At 41.6% G+C, this 22,371-nt stretch overlaps 1 protein-coding gene across 10 annotated transcripts in view; it reads left to right on the top strand.

Moving 5' to 3' along the window:
* Positions 1 to 9,721: 9,721 nt before the first annotated feature.
* The window catches only part of magi2b (membrane associated guanylate kinase, WW and PDZ domain containing 2b), a 161,447-nt gene continuing 148,797 nt past the window's right edge, over positions 9,722 to 22,371 (top strand). For 8 of the 10 annotated variants that reach the window (XM_017690307.2, XM_017690312.2, XM_017690308.2 and 5 more), the window contains exon 1: positions 9,723 to 10,202. In XM_017690307.2, coding sequence (XP_017545796.1) covers positions 9,905 to 10,202 — 298 coding nt within the window. In that variant the 5' untranslated portion in view covers positions 9,723 to 9,904. Of the gene's footprint in view, positions 10,203 to 22,371 lie in introns of all 10 variants that reach the window. The other 2 variants (XM_017690309.2, XM_017690310.2) reach the window with 1 other exon arrangement.

A 22,371-nucleotide genomic window follows, 5' to 3' on the forward strand; every position in this document is an offset into this window, starting at 1 on the left:
GGTCAGTGTGTGACACTACGTTCTTATAATGCACTGTTGTTCTTTAGCCATCTGTTGAGTGCTGTGCATTGTTTTCTTGCCCAACTAGCAGCTGATTGGAGTGCTTTAAAGCCTGATTGTAGAGTTTAAGAGAATAATCAAGATGTAAAGTGGTATCATGTAATGTCTCATTCAAGAGAAATTTACCCAGTCAGAATTGTTCACAGTGGTGCTGAAAGAAACCAGATGTCCTAAGTGTTTGACTCGTAAAAGCTCCTCTCAAAGTTCCAAGCTTTTTTAAAAAAATTTAAAATTTTAACCTGTTTGTGGTGGAGAGGTACATACTAGGCCTTCTGATGTCAAATAGTCTCCCCTTAAAGAAAAAAGTGATTTTTCTCATATATATATATATATATATATATATATATACACTGCTCAAAAAAATAAAGGGAACACTTAAACAACACAATATAACTCCAAGTAAATCAAACTTCTGTAAAATCAAACTGTCCACTTAGGAAGCAACACTGACTGACAATCAGTTTCACAGCTGTTGTGCAAATGGAACAGACAACAGGTGGAAATTATTGACGATTAGCAAGACACACTCAATAAAGGAGTGGTTCTGCAGGTGGGGGCCACAGACCACTTCTCAGTACCTTTCTGCTTTCTGGCTGATGTTTTGGTCACTTTTGAATGTTGGTGGTGCTTTCACACTTGTGGTAGCATGAGACGGACTCTACAACCCACACAAGAGGCTCAGGTAGTGCAGCTCATCCAGGATGGCTCATCAATGCGAGCTGTGGCAAGAAGGTTTGCTGTGTCTGGATCACATGTGACAGACGTGACCGAGTCTGCAGACACCGTGGAGAGCGATCTGCTGCCTGCAACATCCTTCAGCATGACCGGTTAGGCAGTGGGTCAGTAATGGTGTGGGGTGGCATTTCTTTGAGGGCCACACAGCCCTCCATGTGCTCGCCAGAGGTAGCCTGACTGCCATTAGGTACCGAGATGAGACCCTCAGACCCCTTGTGAGACCATATGTTGGTGCGGATGGCCCTGGGTTCCTCCTAATGCAGGACAATGCTAGACCTCATGTGGCTGGAGTGTGTCAGCAGTTCCTGCAAGATGAAGCCATTGAAGCTATGGACTGGCCTGCCCGTTCCCCAGACCTGAATCCGATTGAGCACATCTGGGACATCATGTCTTGCTCCATCCACCAACCACAGACGCCACAGACTGTCCAGGAGTTGGCAGATGCTTTAGTCCAGGTCTGGCAGGAGATCCCTCAGGAGACCATCCGCCACCTCATCAGGAGCATGCCCAGGCGTTGTAGGGAGGTCATACAGGCACGTGGAGGCCGCACACAATCCTGAGCCTCATTTTGACTTGTTTTAAGGGCATCACATCAAAGTTGGATCAGCCTGTCGTGTGTTTTTCCACTTTAATTTTGTGTGTGACTCCAAATCCAGGCCTCCATTGGTTAATAAATTTGATTTCCATTGATTTTTGTGTGATTTTGTTGTCAGCACATTCAACTTTGTACAGAACAAAGTATTCAATGAGAATATTTCATTCATTCAGATCTAGGATGTGTTATTTGAGTGTTCCCTTTATTTTTTTGAGCATGTCATTTTGTATAGTAAATTAAATCACTATATTTGTGTTGTCATTGCGACCCCTGGATGGACTCTGGATAGTCATTGGACCCCCTGCGACCACTGGAAGATTTTGTTTACGGCTCAACCTCTGAAATTCTGAAAAATCGGTGTACTTCCCCTTTAAGTGTGCAAATCAAACTTTTGCTGCCAGTCAGGACTTTAAACATGAGCTCTCCGCTGTTGGTGTGTTTGTTTAATCAGTTCCATTAAATTTTAGTTGTTCTTTTCTTTCTAAATCAGAGTTTGTAGATGTGAAAAACTCAAACTTTCCTCTGGTTAGTATTTCTTCGGTGAGGGTGTCTGAACGACTACTGGACCACACTACCCTCTGCTGGTGGTCATTGTTAGTAAAATAATGTGACCATACATGAAGTCTTCAATCTGTCAGTGGTGGTAAATTGAAATACATTGAGTTTGTTGAGAAACATTGAGAAAATTATCAAAGCAAACTACATGATTATTCTTGCTCTGCAGTAAGAAGCACCAAAAAGCACAAAGAAATTCCATCCGTTAAACTATTGGTGAATATTTTGATACATTATTATTGTAAAATAGTAATTTGTTGTCCATATTTTATCCCCTGTAGATTATCAACAGATATTCAAATTGTTAAAAAAAACAGGCCTTGGGTTGAAGTTAGAAGTGTGAATTTATATATATATATATATATATATATATATCTTTATGAAAACAATTTACTTGTTTTACTTCAATTTTGAAGCATCTAGAGGAAATAAATGTCAAAAATAGTAGTAACCATATTACAAACATCCATCAGTTGAACTGTTACCTTTTCCTTCAGTAATGATGGATTATTTTGAAGTGAGCTGGATTTTTGGTGAACTAATGAGTCAGCATTTATAGAAGTGTCTGTGTATTGTGTTCAAATGCTATTTTTATCGCAGAAGTTGATGTAAAGAAATCTGCTGCTATGTCGTTTTATCAACACAGCTGTCTTTGTGGAGAAGTGTGAGCTGTTTTTACAGCAGGGGGTTCTCGCCCCTCCCTTTTCAACCTCATTGCTCATTAACAGCTCAACACGGTCACATTTCACACACGGAGAGCCAGCAGTGACCTAGTTAACCTAATAACAGAGCTGCAGGGAGAAACGTTTTCTTTGATTATATTAATGAAAATTATTCACATCGGTTTCCACCGATTTCCATCTGCAGTTTTCAGTGTTTAGTTTGTGCTTTATGTCTGTAGTCTTGACAAAATGTCATTTGCTAAGTGAAGCTGCAGGTCTGGTCAGCTGCCACCATCAGGTGAAAGGGAGAACTGCAACATACTGGCTGGCCAGGCTACTTATTACACACTATAAAACAGAAGCCAGGGGCCGTGTTTGGCCCTGGGACTGGACTTTGGACACCTCAGGTTAAGAGGTCAAATTCTCACCTAACTTTATCTCCTAAAACACTCCAACCCCATGAACCATACCGACACACCTTCGCATAACTCTTTAATTCTCTCCGCAACGGCTCCCATGTAGGTCCTTACAGTCCATACAGCCTCGACTCTATTTTGAGGAAGGTTGGGATTTAAAGTTGAGTGATTAGACTAATCTCTCAGGCCTCCCAGGCAGATCAAACAAATGCTTAATGGAGTCTGTACAAAAGAAAAGGTACCAGGAAGGAGATGGTACTCCTGATCAAAAGCCCCCGGCCGGTCCCGAAGCGGGCAAATAGTGTCGAACACAGCTGTACAGTAGCCCCCCAGTCAGATCAGTCATATGGTCAGTTATGCTGCTGTAGTGCTGCGAGTGATCACTCACAGTATTTGAATTTTATGAATGCAGTAGCATTGGCATTAGCATACACCTTATAATGAAGAAGACACTTCAGACTTGGACTTGTAGAGCAGTACAGTTCTTCAGTTCTAGTTCTAGGAGAACCATACAAACAGGGTTGGTACAGGAGCAGGTGGGCACAGTATTCATTTATGGGACAAAGAGGGAAACCTTGCAAAAGTGTAGCATACACTGACTGGACACATCATTAAGTACAGCTACTTTGTATCTACATCCATTTTAAGGGCTCCACTTCCCATGTAGGTGCACTTCGTATGTTTGCAATTACAGACTGTAGGCCATCTGTCTCTCTGTATACTTTGTCAGCCCCCTTTTACCCTGTTCTTCAATGGTCAGGACTCTCACAGGACCACCACAGAGCAGGTATTATTTGAGTGGTGGATCATTCTCAGCATTGCGGTGATACTGACGAGGTAGTGGTGTGTTAATGTGTGTTGCACTGGTAAGAGTGGATCAGACAGTAGAGAGGGAAAACGATGCCAACCAACCCCATTGTAATATATGCATAGATCACTGTAATTCATTATACATTGGGATTGACCAGTCAGTTAGGGCAGAATGCTGTTGCCAGGTTGCTTGCTGGCACCAAGTAAAGAGACCATTTTACAGCAGTCCTTGCATTGCTTCATTTACGGCCAGCTCATTTTACAATACATTTTCAGTGGTTTAAAGGATGTAGCACTTTTATCTATTTTTAAAGCACTCAATGGATTGGCCCCTCCATATATTGCTGAGTTACTAGCATCTTCCAATATTCAAAGATTCTTGTGATCTTCACATAATTTGCTGGCTGTTTAAAGGCACGTTGGAAGCTTACGGGATGACCGTACATTTGCAGTTTGCACCTCAAGGCTGTGGAACAATCAGTGAACATATATTTAGCCAAATCAAAGATGCTGGAATATCAATGCTGCTGAGGTCCTACATCCTAACAATCTACTGAATCCTGGAAAAGAATGGTTTTACCTGAGACTAAAGCATTTATCCAAACTGTAACCCATTCATTCATTCATTCATTCAACCATTAATTAAACCAGGCAAGTCATTAAGATCAAATTCTTATTTACAGTGGTGTCGAGTGCCTGAAGGCCTTTGTGGGAAAGAAGGAACTATGTATAAAAAAGGAAAACAGACATGCTAATTATAGCAATAAAGACATAGCAACACAAGACAAAAACAAGCTAAATATGGCAACATGTTTAATTATGAATTAAGAATAAAACAAGATTCGCCAAAAATGTCCTTGATTACACGCTTAACAGCAGGAAATGGAATACATGTATTCAGTTTGAATGTTTTTGTAATGTGTTCCAGTCTTTAGCAGCAGCAGAACACAATAATGAAAGACCAAAGGCAGCGCCAAATTTAGAAATCTTAAACTGCACATGACAGGGGAACCTAGCAGACACTGGGTGCGGTACACTCTGGTTTGGACTTTAATTGGTGAAGAACATTCACATTATGTGGATTCTTTAAAAGCTTCTTCACTCTCACACATCATCCCCAAAATCCTTCTTTAAAGAACTTTCGAATAATGGTTCTTTAGGAAGGCAAAGTTGGTGCTTCTGTGGTACTGGTATCCAGTCCTGGCCCAGAGGATCTACCATACTGATGAGCTCAGTGGCAACCCTCATCTAACCCACTTGGTCCAGGTAGTGAAGGCCTTCAGGGGCATCCAGGCGTGCTGGATCTGAACATTCCAGGGTGGTAGACCACCAGGACTGGGCACCCCTGTTTTATGGCATCTCCCCAAAGAGAATATTTTTTGGCACCTTTATTTTTAAGGAGGTTAATGGTGCCAAGGTTTGATCACAACTTATGGATCTGCTTGGTTCTCCAGAACAGTGGCTGTAGTGGGATAATTCCACTGTGCACACAAATTAGGAGTATTGGGGGGATATCAGCTTGTGGGAAATCTAATTACTGGCACTACATAGCTTTGGTAACGGTCCAGTTACTGTATTACCACCAGTTTGCTAATAACTGTGTAATCACATAATGACTACATAGTAATGTAAGTAATGTTTTCTGTCTATCTGTTACACTGTGTCCCACTGAAAGTTCCACAAGCATGTCAGAAGTATGAAGGCACCAAAACTGGACATCTGATACTGAGTTACAGAACAGAATCATGGTAGAAATAAATGAAGAAAGTATTACTGGAGGTGACAAATGCTGGAAAAGCCTTGGCTGAGTTCCTTGTCAGAGCTCTGTTGTAATTTACAGTCTTGTGCAAAAGTCAGAGACCACCTTTCCGGAGATTTTTCTGAATGGATGCAAGGTGATCCACTTGCATATAAGGGAAGGGGAAAATCAAAAAGCAAAGGATGAACACAGTAAATGTTAACTATTTAATGTAGTTATGGCACAATTGATGTTTGGGGTAGGAACAGGCCTGAAACTCCTCCTTCTTCCAATCTAATGCCCTACAAATTCATATCCTCACCTTCCGTTCCCATGACAAAGGGTTCACATTCACCATCACCCCATGTCCTCCCTGCTCCTCAGTCCTACACCATTCCTACTCCAGCTATGAGGGGGGGTCTGGCCTTCTAGCTACAGGCAGAAGCTGCCCAGAACTCCAGCCCAAGTTCTCAGAGCCGCTCCGCCCAATCAGTCTTCCCTCATACTACCACCACATGTTGAGGGCATGACCTGAACTCATAAACTATATATATTTTTTCTGCTTTATTCCCTGACACTCAAAAATGAATACATTTTACTTAAAGGCCATTTTGACTGTAAATAAATGGAGGGTGGTCTTTGACTTTTATATAGTACTATAATTCTTTGGATAAACTGACTGATTTATTTTTGGAATATAAAAGGTCATGTTTGGGTTTTCCAAAGTCCTAAAGTCTCATGGATACAAACTATTAATGAAGAAATACAGTATGTGTCTAGAAGGATCCAGGCACCCTCTTCCATAGAAAAGCATTGCCAATAGAACGGGGGTCTCTGGAGCAGCAGCACATAAGCATTCAGGTCACCATGTACAATCAGCTAGAGAGGCATAACCCCCCCAGCATTGGGCTTTGGATGAGTGGAACTGTGTTTCCTGGAGTGATGGAGCTCCACCCAGTACCTTGGTGATCAAGAACTGATCGCCCAACATCAGGACCTGATCTTACTAATGCTCTTGTGAATGGCTGAATGTAATCAAATACTGACAGCAATGTTCCATTGTTCTAGTGTAAAGCCTTTCTAGATGAGTAGAGGATGTTACTGCAGCGAAGACAAACTCTGCATTAATACTGTTGATTTCAGAAGAAATGCTGCAGGTGAAGATGTCCACAAACATTTGGACATATAGATCTTTTCCCCCAAAGCTCTGCATCAGCCTGAAAGATGCTTATTATAAAAATTGCACACAGGTTTGAAAAAAAAAAGCTTTATAACTATATTACAATCCCCATTCACAAGAAGTGCACTTGGGCAACAAGCTGGACTGGAGCTATAACACTCTCGCAGTGTACAAGAGAGGCCAAAACCATCTATTCTTCCTGAGAAGGCCGAGGTCTTTTGGTGTGTGCACTAAGCTCCTTTGGACATTCTACCAGTCTGTTGTAGTGAGTGCTCTATTCTATGCTGCTGGGTGCTGGGGCAGCAGCATTAACAAAAGTGCTCTGAACACAATCAAAAAACTTATTAGGAAGGCTGGCTCTGTTGTAGGAGGTCAATATGGACTCTCTGGAGGTTGTAGCAGCACAGAGGATGCTCAACCAGCTGCTAGCCATCTTGGACAACACCTCACACCCTCTGCATGCTACACTGGATGAACGGAGAAGCACATCCAGTGGCCGTCTGTTACAGCTACGCTGTGTTAAAGAGCGCCGTGTGAGATCTTTCTTACCTACTGCTATAAGGCTCTACAACAATTCTCATTACAGCAGACGGTACTGATCTCCTGCTGTCTGAACTGTGCTGAACCACATCACTGTATCTCCTCTTTGATTAATACACACTGCACTATATCACAACTATTACTGTAATTACACTTTTCACTATGCACTTTACACAACAATATTGATGTAACTCAAATTTAGTCATGTCTATAATATGTGCTGTTAGACCTCATACCACTCAGTGCCTGCTTTCTGTAAATACAGCGAATCTGTCTCATATGCCATGTGAATATGTAAATAGATATACTTTTATACTTTATTTCTCTTGTACTTTAACTTAAGTGTAGATTTATTTCTATTTTGTATTTTTCTGCATAGTTGATGTAAGTATATGTGTAATTATATGTCCTGCTACTGAAACACTGCAATTTCCCTCCAGAATCAATGAAGTTCTTTCTATCTATCTATCTATCTATCTATCTATCTATAGTAAATATGCCTGCTAAACAGTAGGCTTGAACAATGATGAGGATTTAAGGCCATAACAATGCCCATATAATTGTGTTTAGGCCTACAGTAATACTAACGCAGGACCTAGTGCATGATCCCAGTAATCCTAATCCAGACAATTCCAGATTAAAGCAGTATCCACTCTAGTAAGGCACATAACCCTTTAATCTGCATATTATCTGCCAAATCTAATTAAAGTTTAACCTTAAACTATCCTGGGTCACATCATATCTGCCAACAGTATAATGAGTAATAAAGCATAAACAGTGATTTAAACAATATGTGGCCACATAAGAGCAGGAAAACTTGTCTAAACATGTTTAAGCCTCACTAGGCTGAGATAAAGATGAATAAAAAAGGTTTTTGTGAAGCTAAAAAAGTGGCGCATCGGTTCGCGGTTATGACTAAAGAGGCCTGAGTGCATTTTCTCATTCACAGCAAATGTTTCCAAGCACTCAACAGCCTCTTTAATATTGAACGAAACTGTCTCTTGTCACCCGTGTATGGATATTAAAAAGTAATGACAACAAAGATATCTCTTGTTTTTTGTCGGCTGCAGATAAACGGCAGGGTGACAGTTTAACGAAGCTTATGTCAGCTTCTCGTTGGAATTTCCCCGTTCCACCTTAAATGGTGCAGCGGCCACGGGAAAATTCCAACCAGAAGCTGGAGAACAGCTTCAACTTCAGCCTCGTCGAAGTTTCTCCTCACAGTGTGGTCAGAAAAAGCCCATAGGTTCTGTTTTCAAACAACGGGTCATCTCGAGTGTCCCTTAAAATCTAAAATAGTGTCTGCATCAGCGCTACGACGCGGAACGAAGCCGAACCGAACCGTCTGGACCACGTTTCCATTCTCCTTTCGTACACATCACATCCGGGTCACTCGCCAGTCATTTTGTGTGTGTGTGTGTGTGTGTGTGTGTGTGTGTGTCTGGTCCTACGCTGCCTGCGTTATTTCTTCCCCCACCCGTTTTGCGACAAACCCCGCCCCTCTGCGCCAGGATTGGCTAATAGTTCATACTCCGAGGCAGTGAGCCAGATTAGCCCTGTATAACCTTAAACATGTTCAGGCACCGTTACTTTTTCGGTCTTAAATGGCAATTTAGCGCTTAAATCTTGCAGATTAACCTTGTTACACTTTCTAACACATATCATTAAGACTATTTAAATGTAGGACCATACGTCACTCTTCCTGGAGGCCCACTGCCCTGTGTTGCCCCTGCTCCAAACACACCTGGGGGTATTCCACAAAGGATTTCTCATTTTAGCGAGATAACTTAAGACCAAAGTTAAGCTTTTCTAACAGGAAAAGAGCTGAGGGGCATTCCCATTGGACAGTCATTATCTTCGGGTTTAAATTATCCTGCAATCTGAGAAATCCCCCTCCCCTCCCCTTCCCTCCCCCCAGTTAGCAGCCCGTTAGTGAATTAAAGTGGAGGGAAAAGCGCTACAATGAGCAGGACAGTGGGCCTCCAGGAACAGGGCTGAGAAACACCACCATACAGGACCATGAGGACTATTTAAGGTTAAACATAATTAGATTTGGCAGATAATATGCAGATTAGAGGGTAATGTGATTTACTAGAGTGGATTGTGCAATAATCTCGAATTGTCTGGATTAGGATTACCATGGCAGGTGTACCAGGTCCTACAGGATACAGTCATGGGCCTGAATGCAAGCATCTGGATGCTACAGTCATCGGGTATCTGACTGGCGGCTCGCTTATAACCATTAACCTATCTGAGAGGAGGATGGGTGCAGAACAGCCAATCCCGGCGTGCGTATTGGAATACTATAGCGAATCCCAGGGCAGAACACGCGAGCCAATCCAAACGCAGGACGCGAGGAGTGACTATACTGGCCAGTCCGAGCGAAGTGGGCGGGCTTGGCCGAATACGGGTGTGAAACAAAGCCCCAAACGCGCTGCGCAGCGCTGCAGCTTTCGGTGAACCGTGCTGCAGCTGCATGCGCTACGATACAGGCGTCAGGAGCGAGCGGCGCTGGCTTGAAGAGCGAGCAGCAGCACGCAGGCTGGCAGGCAGGCAGGTATGAAGGGCCACCCGGCACACACACGTTGGTAGGCTAAGCCCGGTCAGTCAGCGATGTCCAAGAGCCTGAAGAAGAAGAACCACTGGACGAACAAAGTCCACGAAGCGGTGCTCACCAGGAACAAGGAGGGCGAGCTGGGGTTCGAGCTGAAAGGCGGCGCCGAGAACGGCAACTTCCCCTATTTCGGGGAGGTGAGGCAGGGCAAGGTGGCCATCCAGAGCGGCAAGCTGGCCCAGGACGAGCTGCTTCTGGAGGTCAACGACACGCCGGTGGCGGGGCTCACCACGAGGGACGTGCTGGCCGTCATAAAGCACTGCAAGGACCCGTTCAGGCTCAAGTGTGTGAAGCAAGGTGAGGCTAACGGTTTACGGGGTAAACATCAGGGCTGCGCGCGTGTGCGCGTGCGTCTGCATTCCCGTGCTCTGCGTGTGTGCGCGTGCTTGGCTGTCTCGGCTGTAGATGCTGCTCCAGTGTGATTAGGCCACATTATGGGCTGTGTTTACGCACCGGACCGATTCTGCCTGCTCGTACAGTGTGTTATCGGTACAGTAGGTGGAGCTGCTGGTGTCAGTCTCAGACCATCGGGCCGCTTTCATTGGTCATTTTGGTTTGTGTCAGCATCAGTCCGGCTCGCGCTTATCTAACAGCCTTAATGAATTTTGCAGCCCAGGTTCCTCTCTCTCTCTCTCTCTCTCTCTCTCTCTCTCTCTCACACACACACACACACACACACACACACACACACACACACACACGCGCGCACGCACACACACACTCCATCTGTGCTGTGTGTCTCGATGGTCTGTTTTTCTGAGCTCTGTTGCCTTTGGCTGCCCAGTAAGGACACAAAGCTGTGCAAGTGTGTGAAAGGGACTGTGCGTGTGATGTGAGACAGTAAGGACTGGACAGGGGTGGTCTCACACAGTTGCTTTCCACATTGACACCTAGATCCCCTCATGGATGTGGAGAGAGTGACCAGGACAGATGAATATATCAGATTTCTCGCTATGCAGTGTGTTCAGTCTTTGCCTTCATTACAGGATCCATTCCTTTCAGGAGTCTTGCTTCAGTTTTCCAAAGAAATCTGCTGGGCTATTTTTCCACAGTTCACACCAAACGAGTCCTAGAAGTTGGTTGCACTTTCTGCTTTCCACAATCCAAGTAATCCCAAACGCATTCAGTGATGCTGAGGTCTGGACTGTAGGGTGGTCAATACATTTTTCTGAGAGCACCAGCAGCTTCTTATGTTTGATGCAAATGTTTTGTCTGTTTCCTTTTCTCAGTGCTTGACATTTTAGACATGGTCCCTTATCCTGCTGGAAGTAGCCGTTAATGCGTTAGTTGTGGCTATCAAGGGATGCATGTGGTCAGCAGCAGTACTCCTATAGTCCGTGGCATAGAAATGTGGTCAGCAGCAGTACTCTTATAGTCCGTGACATAGAAATGTGGTCAGCAGCAGTACTCCTATAGTCCGTGACATAGAAATGTGGTCAGCAGCAGTACTCCTATAGTCCGTGACATAGAAATGTGGTCAGCAGCAGTACTCCTATAGTCCGTGACATAGAAATGTGGTCAGCAGCAGTACTCCTATAGTCCGTGACATAGAAATGTGGTCAGCAGCAGTACTCCTATAGTCCGTGACATAGAAATGTGGTCAGCAGCAGTACTCCTATAGTCCGTGACATAGAAATGTGGTCAGCAGCAGTACTCCTATAGTCCGTGGCATACAAATGATGCCATATTGCTATGGCTAAGGGTCCAAGAAAATGTTCCACACACCATTATACCACCTCCAGCTTCAACTGTTAACACTAGACCTTTGTACAATATTCAGCGCTCCAGGCTGTGCCCACTGTAGATTTGAATTCATGTTTTTAGCTGACAGGAGTTGAGCTTTTATGCTGTTGTAGCCCATCCACCTCAAGGTTTGACATGTTGTGCTTTTCTGGGCACCACTGCTGCTCGAATGAGTCTAGCCATTCTCCTCTCTTATCAACAGGGTGTTTCTACAAGTTCCACAAAATGTATTGGTTTTTTGGACCATTCTGTGTAAACTCTAGAGACCGTTGTGCATTATAAATCCCATGAGAGCAGGAGTTTTTGAAATGCTCAGCAAAATTGTGACTATTCACTGTTTTGCGAATAGACATTTTATTAATTATGCAATTTAGTGCAATTGCGTTATTTGAGGGCGGCACGGTGGTGCGGTGGGTAGCGCTGTCGCCTCACAGCGCGGTGGGTTAGGGCCTGGGTTCGATTCCCTGGCCAGGTGACTGGTGTCCTCTCTGTGTGGAGCTTGCTTGTTCTCCCCGTGTCTGCGTGCGTTTCCTCTGGGTTATCCGGTTTCCTCCCACAGTCCAAAGACATGCAGTCAGGCTAATTGGAAATGCTAAATTGCCCCTGGGTGTGAGTGACTGTCTGAGTGACTGTCTGTCTGTCTGTCCTGCAATGGACTGGCGACCTTCCCGGGGGGTATCATGCCTTCTACCCGATGACCACTGGGATAGGCTCCAGCACCCCCCGCGACCCTGAGGGAGAAGCGGCTTAGAAAATGGATGGATGCATTATTTGAGCACCAGAGTTCAGCACCTCACTTCAGCACTCTTCCTGCACCTCAGCTCTAGTGTCATTAGTAAGTTGTCCAACAAAGCGTTTATAGTCGTCATGTTTCTGTTCAAAGTCTGTTCAAATTATTGCGAGAATACAAAATTGTGAACCTATAATCGTGAATTGAATCAAATGAAATTATGTACTAAGTGTATCAGTAGTCTGCTATTGGCTGATTGGATGGTTGCATGACTGTACTGGTGAGCATGTATGACTGCATGCCAGGCCACCTAATAATATGGCCAGGCATGCAGTCATACATACAGTGCTATAAAAAAGGAATTCACCACTTCGTTTTCTAAAGAGACTCAAAGACAGTCAGTTCATGCTTGAAAACCCTCCAAAGTAGCCAACTTAAAGCAATTCTGCAAAGAGGTGTGGGCCAAAATGCCTACACAATGATATACAAGACTCATCGCAAGTTATTGCAAGCATTTGTTGTTACTGCCAAAGGTGGCACAACCAGTTTTAGGTTTAGGGGGTAATTACTTTTTCTCATGGATGATAATCTTATTCTTTAATAAATGGAATAGAACAATGTAATAAAAGCTGTGTTTACTCGCATTGTCTTTATCTTATATTAAAATTTTAAGTGACAAATTAACAAAAATAGAAGAAATCAAGTGAGGGGTAAATCCTTTTTCATGGGACTGTACAAGCTAAATAGTCACACAAAATCTAGACATTTACACAGGTTATTTTTCAAGTGATTTTTTATAAAAAAAATACAGAAGAATTGAAAAAGGAAGTTATGAGTTTTTGATATGACAGTAGCATTATATGTATGTGTCTGTGTGTAAACTCTTGTGATGTATAGAAAGAAAAAAGAAAGCATTGGAGTTCAGGGCTGCCGCCTGAATACGCCTTTGGCTGCCAGTGTGAAAATCAAGCTCTTGAGGACTTGCTAGAACAGTGTTATGTGGGCTTAATATAAGCATTCTTACAGATCTTAACTAGTCAGGTTCTGTGTGGTGCTGTAATGGTCAGACTTTGATGTAATGGGGCCAGGCTGCTGTGTGTTTAGTGCGCATGTGTTGTTGGCACCTGACCAGGACTCACTCTTGTGGCTGACTGGTTATAGACAGTTACATGCCACCGTTGTCATAATGACCCAGTTCTAGCAGGAACTGTTTAAATGTTAGTGAATGTACTGAACTAGGACTGCTTCAATTTACAATGAACATGTTTCCATATTGTTTATTCTGTGTCTTTACAGTACATAATATGTTCGCCTTTGCAGTTATACTTCATAAATAGTCCTAGTCAGATCTCTTTCCTTGTATTTAAAAAATCCACATCTTCAAAGCAGTGAGCATTCATTTTGTTTGTATTATAAACCTCAGGATTCTCAGTTTGATTTTGTGTTTTCATATTTTCTTTCTCCGGAGTTCTGTTACTACAATACCCAGCATTCTTAATGAAAATACATCATACAACAAATACATCATTCCTGTGGTGCCAACTAGGTGTGGGCAATATGACAATATTTTACTGTCGTCATCATTCACCTTCTAAGCTGCTTATCCTCATGGGCCTGTCGCAGTGGTCATTGAGCAGAAGACAGGAAGCACCCTGGACAGGCAGCCAGTCCATCGCTGAGCAGACACAGAGAAATCCATACGTAAGGAACCCTGGTTGCCTAGCCAGAGAATCAAACCCAGTGCTCTCCACTGTACCATTGTGCTCCTTATCGTCATCATGATAAATTATATTACAACATGCTTTTCTGAGCATATTGTGGATATCGTCAGTCCTTAAAAAACACAGACCAAGTATGTTCTGTTACAAAGTGAGCACAGTTGGGCCTGTTAAATTAGATTTAGTACAGTACACTTAGCAAAACATTGAATAAAAATGATTGTAGTTTAAATGTATTATTATGGCATTTTTATATGTAGCAAGTTTCTATTTTGTCTATACCAGAGGTCACTAATAGCTGGTCCGAGTCTGGACCCAGACAGTGTCCAATGTGGACCTGGACCTATAACCAATAAACTATGGAGAAATATTTCATTTCAACCAGGTAGTCCTATTTTAATCGGCGTAACTTTTCAAGCCATTATGGTAGATTTAGCGGCCTGGGAGACCAATTGCATGCATTGTAAATATCACATATGATGCTACTCAGCCAATCAGATCTGTGCATTACGATAAACACTGAGGCTTCAGTGAGGGATGCACACATAGGTTAGGGATGAGGTGAGAAACAGCAGTCAGAGAAGAAAGTGAGTCAGAGGGAAGTTATTTCTTGTTTTATATTTATTTATTTTTTATTGTTAAAGTATATATGTGTGTGTGTGTGTGTGTGTGTGTGTGTGTATGTGTATATATGTATAGTCGTGAGTATGGACGAGAAGGCTGCAAATGAGTTAGACATTATATGTTCTGGACCTTTGCTTGAGAAAATTTTCTCTAACTGGACCTTATTGAATTTTACGTAAAGGCCCTTGGTCTATACCAACGTATTAAGTCTCAGAACAACTGAATACAGTGATGTGTATTGTGTATTGTAAAAATGTCTTGAAGTATCACAATGCAGTTTTCTTTGCTATATTGCCCACCCCAAGTGTCAGCCAACACTGACTGTGAACCTGACCACTTATACGCTAATAAATACAACCCAGCCAGCATTAGTGTAACTCTTACCACCATTTATGAACAAAACTGGAAGGAGAATAGAAACAGAGACATGTTTTTTTTCCATTTCAGTCAGAGAGAAGAAGCCAAACTGAGAAAATGTGTCTTTAAGGTACATCATCAGAAGGGTGGTCTTCTAGTCCTTAAACTGAAAAGGTTCACTCTTGAGACTAATATGCCACGAGTGGGCATTTTTACACTGACTGCACTGTAGGCTGAATTTTTCATCTTGGCCCTTCAGTGTGCTGTCCTCACTGGGACGGTCTTGTGACTTTTTGCCCTTGTTGTCCTTGAAAGACGTCCTTGTTGTCCTTTCATCCATGCTGCTTTTTCCCCTAATTGTTAACAGCATGGTCTGTAGCAGGTCTCAGGCGTGAGCACTCTTTTCCTTTGTGATTATGTAATATGTTTAATATGTATGAATAGCTTTGTAAATTGATTATCACAAACATGACACTTATCAAATTTTATTAGCCGGAGGGTCAAAAAAATGTGTTGTGCTTTGAAGTGTAAATTTCCCTTGATATTTTAGATTATTATGCTATGGTATGACAAATTATCCTCAGAGATGTTTGATATTTAATTTTTAATTTCACAATCTTTTAATTACCGTATTCCCCTTATTGCAATATATTTTTAAATCTTCAATTTTCAATCTTTGAACTGAGCTCAGTCTGTATTGAGTCATGTCCTGCTAAAAATGCTCCAGCACAAGTTGTGTATGCATGGACAGTGGACAGTCATAGACACTGGTTATACCTGATCACGTCATGCATCTTGAGTGTCAGGATTATATCTGCATGAGGCCAAGCTGCATAAAAATGCAAGTGTAAATGCACCCAAGATGCATTTAAAACAGATATATCTGATCATTCAAACCACTTCAAGAGGTGGATGAATTTGAGCCACTTTATAGCAGTGTAAACGCATTCGTCTCTCAAAGACACATAGACAAACGAAATTTCTCCCAGTACAATCTTAACTCCTCCCAGTACAGCTGGAACTCCTCCTAGTACATCCTCAGCTCCTCCCAGTACAGCAGAAACTCCTTCTAGTACATCCTAAACTCTTCCCAGTATAACTACACCCCCTCCAAATACATCCTAAACTCCTCACAGTAGCGCGGAAACTCCTCCTAGTACATCCTAAACTACTCCCAGTACAACAAACTCCTTCTAGTACATCCTAAACTACTCCCAGTACAACAAACTCCTCCTAGTACATCCTAAACTCCTCCCAGTACAACAAATTCCTTCTAGTACATCCTAAACTCCTTCCAGTACAACAAACACCTTCTAGTACATCCTAAACCCCTCCCAGTACAGCTGAAACTCCTTCTGGTACATCCTAAACCCCTCCCAGTACAGCTGAAACTCCTTCTAGTACATCCTAAACTCTTCCCAGTATAACTACACCCCCTCCAAATACATCCTAAACTCCTCACAGTAGCGTGGAAATTCCTCCTAGTACATCCTAAACTCCCCACAGTACAACAAACTCCTTCTAGTACATCCTAAACTCCTTCCAGTACAACAAACCTCTTCTAGCACATCCTAAAGCCCTCCCAGTACAGCTGAAACTCCTTCTAGTACATCCTAAACCCCTCCCAGTACAGCTGAAACTCCTTCTAGTACATCCTAAACCCCTATCAGCACAGCTGAAACTCCTTCTAATACATCCTAAACTCTTCAAAGTACAACCAAACCCCCTCCAAATACATTCTAAAATCCTCCCAGTAGCACTGAAACTCCTTCTAGTGCATCCTAAACTCCTCCCAGTAGCACCAAAACTCCTCTTAGTACACCATAAACCCCTCCCAGTTACAGCTGAAACTCTTTCTAATACATTTAAACCCCTCCCAGTACAAACAAAACCCCTCCCAGTACGACTGAAACCTCTCTTAATACATCATAAACTCCTCCCAGTACAACTGAAACCCCTTCTAGTACACCCTAAACCACTCCCAGTACAACTGAAACACCCAGTTTATCCTATAGTCCTCCCAGTACAACCGAAATTTGACTACCAAGTGTAAATGCATGTGGCTAAAGTCTTATTAGGATAAAATCCAGATCCTAGTCATATGAATTAACCAGGTGTAAATGGCATCATACAAATCTTTTGTAACCTGCTTCATGGATGTAGTACCTCTGCTAAATGGCAGTGATGGCTTATAGGTCTTTACTACCCATATGGAGGAATTCAGGTCCAGCTTGGACATTTCAGAATGAATTATATCTTAAAACCTTTGTATTTGACAAACCACTGTATTTGATGAAAAATTCCATAATCAACTCAGCTTTGGTTCCTTTGTAGTTCTTTCTTTATCAGTGTTGTTAACCTCGACCATCCAACACTGTAACCCAGATTCCTGCACTCATCATTTTTCTCAGATGCGTGACTGCAGACTGTGTAAGACACAGTGAGAGCTGATTTGAACTGATTCGATACAGATAGGGGTTAAGAGTACGCTGACATACTTCAGAGTGAGAAACGGACCAACTCAGGCTGAATCCATGTAATGATCCTCCTCCGATCTCCACATGATATCCACACAGTGCTATCAGGGGAGAAAGAAAACATCTGAAGCTCGGTGAACGTGAAATCCGCAGTGCTTCAGTGTTCTTTAAACTGGCTTCAAACTGTGACAGTCTGAATATCTATTTTTGTTATTTACGGCGGGGACGCTAGGGACATGTCCTCACCACTTCTTTGAAAAGCTGCATATTGTCCTCACCACTTCTTTGAAATGCCCCATTTTGTTTCCACCTCTTTGAAGTGGGGATAAAATAGAGCTTTTCGAAAAAGTGGCACGGACAAAAAGGGGCATTCCGGAAATGCAGTTTGTTTAAAGTGTCCTGAAAAGCAGCAGATTCTCTAAAATCGGTGTAAGAGTGAAGTCATGCCTGCATGGTTATTCCCCAACATCGAACTCCTAGATAAGAAGAATGGGCAAACTAGGCCTTTATACTAAGTTGCAGTTGAACTGTATTTCCTCAGCAGAGTCTGTCTTAATGCTAGTTGTGGGATCATGTGGTTGCAGTGGCATCAGTTGCTACCTCACTTTGCTGCAGCCTGCACTGATAAAAGTTGCTTTGAATTTACTCTGTGTATATTGGGTCCACATGGGTAAAAATGCATTGCATCATCACAAAAAGTGAGGAAAATTAATGGCCATAATTGTGTTGGTATAATACGTTTCATTCATGTGGAACCAATTGGAATTAAGTATATTAAAAAGCAAGTTTTTTTTTTCCAGTGTGTGCCCCCAGTTACACTCTCATTTCACTTTCAAAATTCAGCAAAAACTCAACGGATCATCACAAGCTCCTTATTCTTAGAATTAATATCCACACCATTAACAGACTTACAGTAATCCATCCAGTAATTTTGATAATCAACTTCTGCTCTTGTTAAGTTATCATGGCCTAATAACACTACCTTCTGCTGGTGCACTGTAAGTCAGTGAAGGTAGTTAACTCTAGTAGGCTGTGCTAGCATTACTCCACAGTAAGGCAGGTTCATTTTGATGGTTGTTTTTCTTTGAGGCAAAGTTGTGTGATAACAAGCACGAAAGAGGCAACAGATAATGAATTATGATTTAGCTGGTAATGTGTCTTTTCTGGGTAGTAGCTCATTTAGCTAACTTGTTAGCGAAAGTGGTTGACAAGTTGGAGATCGAGATGGATGAGGTGAAAACACACCTTATTGTTGCTGTCAGAACAAGATTTTTCCAAATCATTGCGGACCATTTCTATTAGGTATGACATTTGAACATATTTCAAAGTGTAACTGGAGCTGGTCAATCAGTTTTGTTGGTTAAGCTGGTCATATTGGTTATGATAATCACAAGGTCTTGCTTGACGTTCTGGTTGACCAACTTGGTTGAGATCAAATAGGTAGGTTTGAAAGATTACATGGACACTTGAAATATTCAGAAATTTAAATTTTTTTATATTTCAAGTGTCCATGTAATATTTCAAGTTCTAATACAAATATCTGTATTTTAATTTTTGTGTATTTTGAGTAAAAAATGTTTTTTAGGTTTTTGGGTTTTTCCTCCAGCCCACAGATCTGGTGAGATTTGGAATATGGCCAAATCAAATAAAAGCAGTCCTTATGATGGTCAACCAGCTTAACCAGCTTGAGCTGGACAAGCTGATTTTTCAGCAGGACTAAAGCTATTCATGTTTTATTATGTAGTCTTTTGCTGTTGTCACAAATTTATTGACCAGTGTTTGAAACAATGTGCCAGATATTGAGAAGTGCAGTAGGTAATGAAAATATGAATAATAAGTAGCTTGCAAAAAATATCTGGCAAAAAATATGGGATACTATGTGACAATAGGTCCATTCAGGCCCATATGGCAGAACTTTCTTAGTAGTGAAAAATAATGAAAGATTATTTTTATAAGAAAACCACTTTAAGTTGAGGCCCATTCAGTCTGACAAAATTCCAAAATTCCATTTCTGAAGTGAATTAAAACGCAGTAATCAGATGCATTGCATGTAACATTTACCGCCTTGCTTGATGAGTGTAGAACACAAACAGTTGCACTTCTTTTAGATGCTCAACTTTGTGGGTCAGATTGGACACCCATGCTGTTCACCCTTTGTGTTTAGATAGAAGCGGGACAGTGTGAGAACTGAGGAAAGGTTGTGTTTTTTCATTGTCTTATGATTTTTCAGTTGTTTTAAGAAAGTCCAGAAAAAGAATTGGCAAGCCAATGAACCAGACTGAATGCGGTAGAACATTGACACACAGAACGGCACACTAACCAAATGATTCTATTTGTTTGTTTGCTGGTGTTTGTTTGTCCTTATTGAGCAAACTAGCTAATTGTGTTTCCATCCGTCTCCCTCTAAGAGCTGATAGTGACAAGTTTTGAGGAGGCTTATACTGTTTACAGAGTCCTTTTATTTGGGTAATCATGTGGAGAAAGAACGCTTAAGTGGTTAAACAGTTAAATGGTTAAATGGTTAAAGTGAAGTCCTGTTTGAGGTGAACCTCAGGGGTATTTGTTTATTTTTGCTTTATCTTTTATGTTTACCTGTTAGTTTTTTTTATTTAATTTCAACAATTGGTATTAAGCTTAGCAAAATAATACTGACAATAAAAACAACAAAATAGAAGAAATAGTAGTAATAGGAACACATGGGAGCACACACAGTGATAGCATGTGAGTTAAAGCTCAATCATGAAACAAAACAGTGTAATATAAGTGCAGTTCATTAAAAGGTGTGGATGTAGTATATTGTCATAATAATCTGGTAAAAAAAAACAGCACAAACTCTACCAGCTTAGCCTGATCCCAGTTTCTCTAAAGCTATCTTACCTGAGGCTGTTTGGAAAGATTCGCTTGACCTGACGTACGAGAGCTGAGACATGATTTTACTCATGTGATTTTCTCGAGACTTGAAGCTGTTTTGTCTGATGTCTGAAACCTCATGTTGTGGTTTGTGAATGTATTGAATTGGACATTATTGCTGAAACAACTGCAACGAATCATGTTGTTGGTTAGACTTGATGATATTTGCACTTCCCTTTTACATTATGTGACTGAAAGAGGGAAACAGATGGAGATGGAAAGAGAAGGACCATTCATGACCCAATAAAATAAAAACTATGAAAACCCTTCACTTTAACGTGATCTAAGAAGATTCCTGTATGATATATGAAACCGGGCTTGGCAGGCAACATGCAAGAGGTTATACACTGTGTCCACAGCAGAAACACTGCATGACACTGTAATATCTTATTAAAACCGCAGTGAAGAGTTAAAAACAGCGCATCACTGTTTGCTTTTCAGCTATTTGTAGTTTGGTTTAGCTGATTGAATAAGCAGCACTGGCTGAAGGGATGAGCTGCGTTTGGAAACTGTTGGTCTAAACTGCTTGGCTGAACTGTGCAGTTGTAAGAGTTCTCTGTAAGCTGATCTGCGTAGACTAGCTTGGATGTTTACAGCTTTTTTTTTTCTCCTGGTTTTAGCCTCTGTCAAATGAAAACAGAGCTTTTGATCACTGAGATTGTTTAAAACTGTATTTAAACATGTGTATATATACACACACACTCACCGGCCACTTTATTAGGTACACATTGCTAGTAAAAGGTTGGACCCCCTTTTGCCTTCAGAACTGCATTAATTCTTCATGGCATACTTTCAACAAGGTGTTGGAAACATTCCTCAGAGATTTTGGTTGGTTATTTGAGTTAATGTTGCCTTTCTATCATCTCGAATCAGTCTGCCCATTCTCCTCTGACCTCTCACATCAACAAGGCATTTTCGTCCACACAACTGCCGCTCACTGGATATTTCCTCTTTTTCGGACCGTTCTCTGTAAACCCTAGAGATGGTTGTGCGTGAAAATCCCAGCAGATCAGCAGTTTCTGAAATACTCAGACCAGCCCGTCTGGCACCAACAACCACGCCACGTTCAAAGGCCCTTAAATCATCTTTCTTCCCCGTTCTGATGCTCGGTCTGCACTTCAGCAAGTTGTCTTGACCACCTCTACATGCCTAAATGAATTGAGTTTCGGCCATGTGATTGATTAGCTATTTGTGTTAACAAGCAATTGAACGTGCACCTAATATAGTGGCCAGTGAGTGTATATGTGTGTGTGTGTGTGTGTGTGTGTATGTATGTATGTAAGTTTGTATGTGTATATATATATATATATATATATATATATATATATATATATATATATATATAGATATAGATATAGATATATATAGATATATATATAGAGAGAGAGAGAGAGAGAGAGAGAGCTATATATAATTTGCAAATGGCGGCATGGGCATTTGCTGCTATTTACTGCTATTTTATGTGAGAGGGTCTGTTTTACGTGTCCTATGGCTGGTCTGATGCCTGGATGTTATTTTAATTACATAATGTTGTCAACCTTTCAGAAGGTAATTCATTTATTTTTCATTATTGTAAGAGGAGAAAACAGAAAAGCGGCCTGTCTTGGACTGCCGTGTAAAATGAGTTTGTGGTTTGTTGTTATTTTTACTGCATCTTTCAGAGGCAAAGCACAAAATCCATCGCTGTACCTTTGATGAAAGCCCTTTTTAGAAAATATGAATAAGAGGATAGGGTAGGTGTTTTGTTAGTTAATAAAGGAAGTACAGCCTTGTATTTTTAATTTAAGTGTTAAGCGAAACGTTATTGTCAGACTAATATCTGCAGGTGTTTGTTCCCCATGATTAATCAAAGTCATAATGGGCCATTTAATCAATTATGAAAATAGTTGTTTGTCACTGCCGTAATG

The sequence above is a fragment of the Pygocentrus nattereri genome, chromosome 8, assembly GCF_015220715.1.
Source record: "Pygocentrus nattereri isolate fPygNat1 chromosome 8, fPygNat1.pri, whole genome shotgun sequence".
NCBI classification, from domain to species: domain Eukaryota; kingdom Metazoa; phylum Chordata; class Actinopteri; order Characiformes; family Serrasalmidae; genus Pygocentrus; species Pygocentrus nattereri.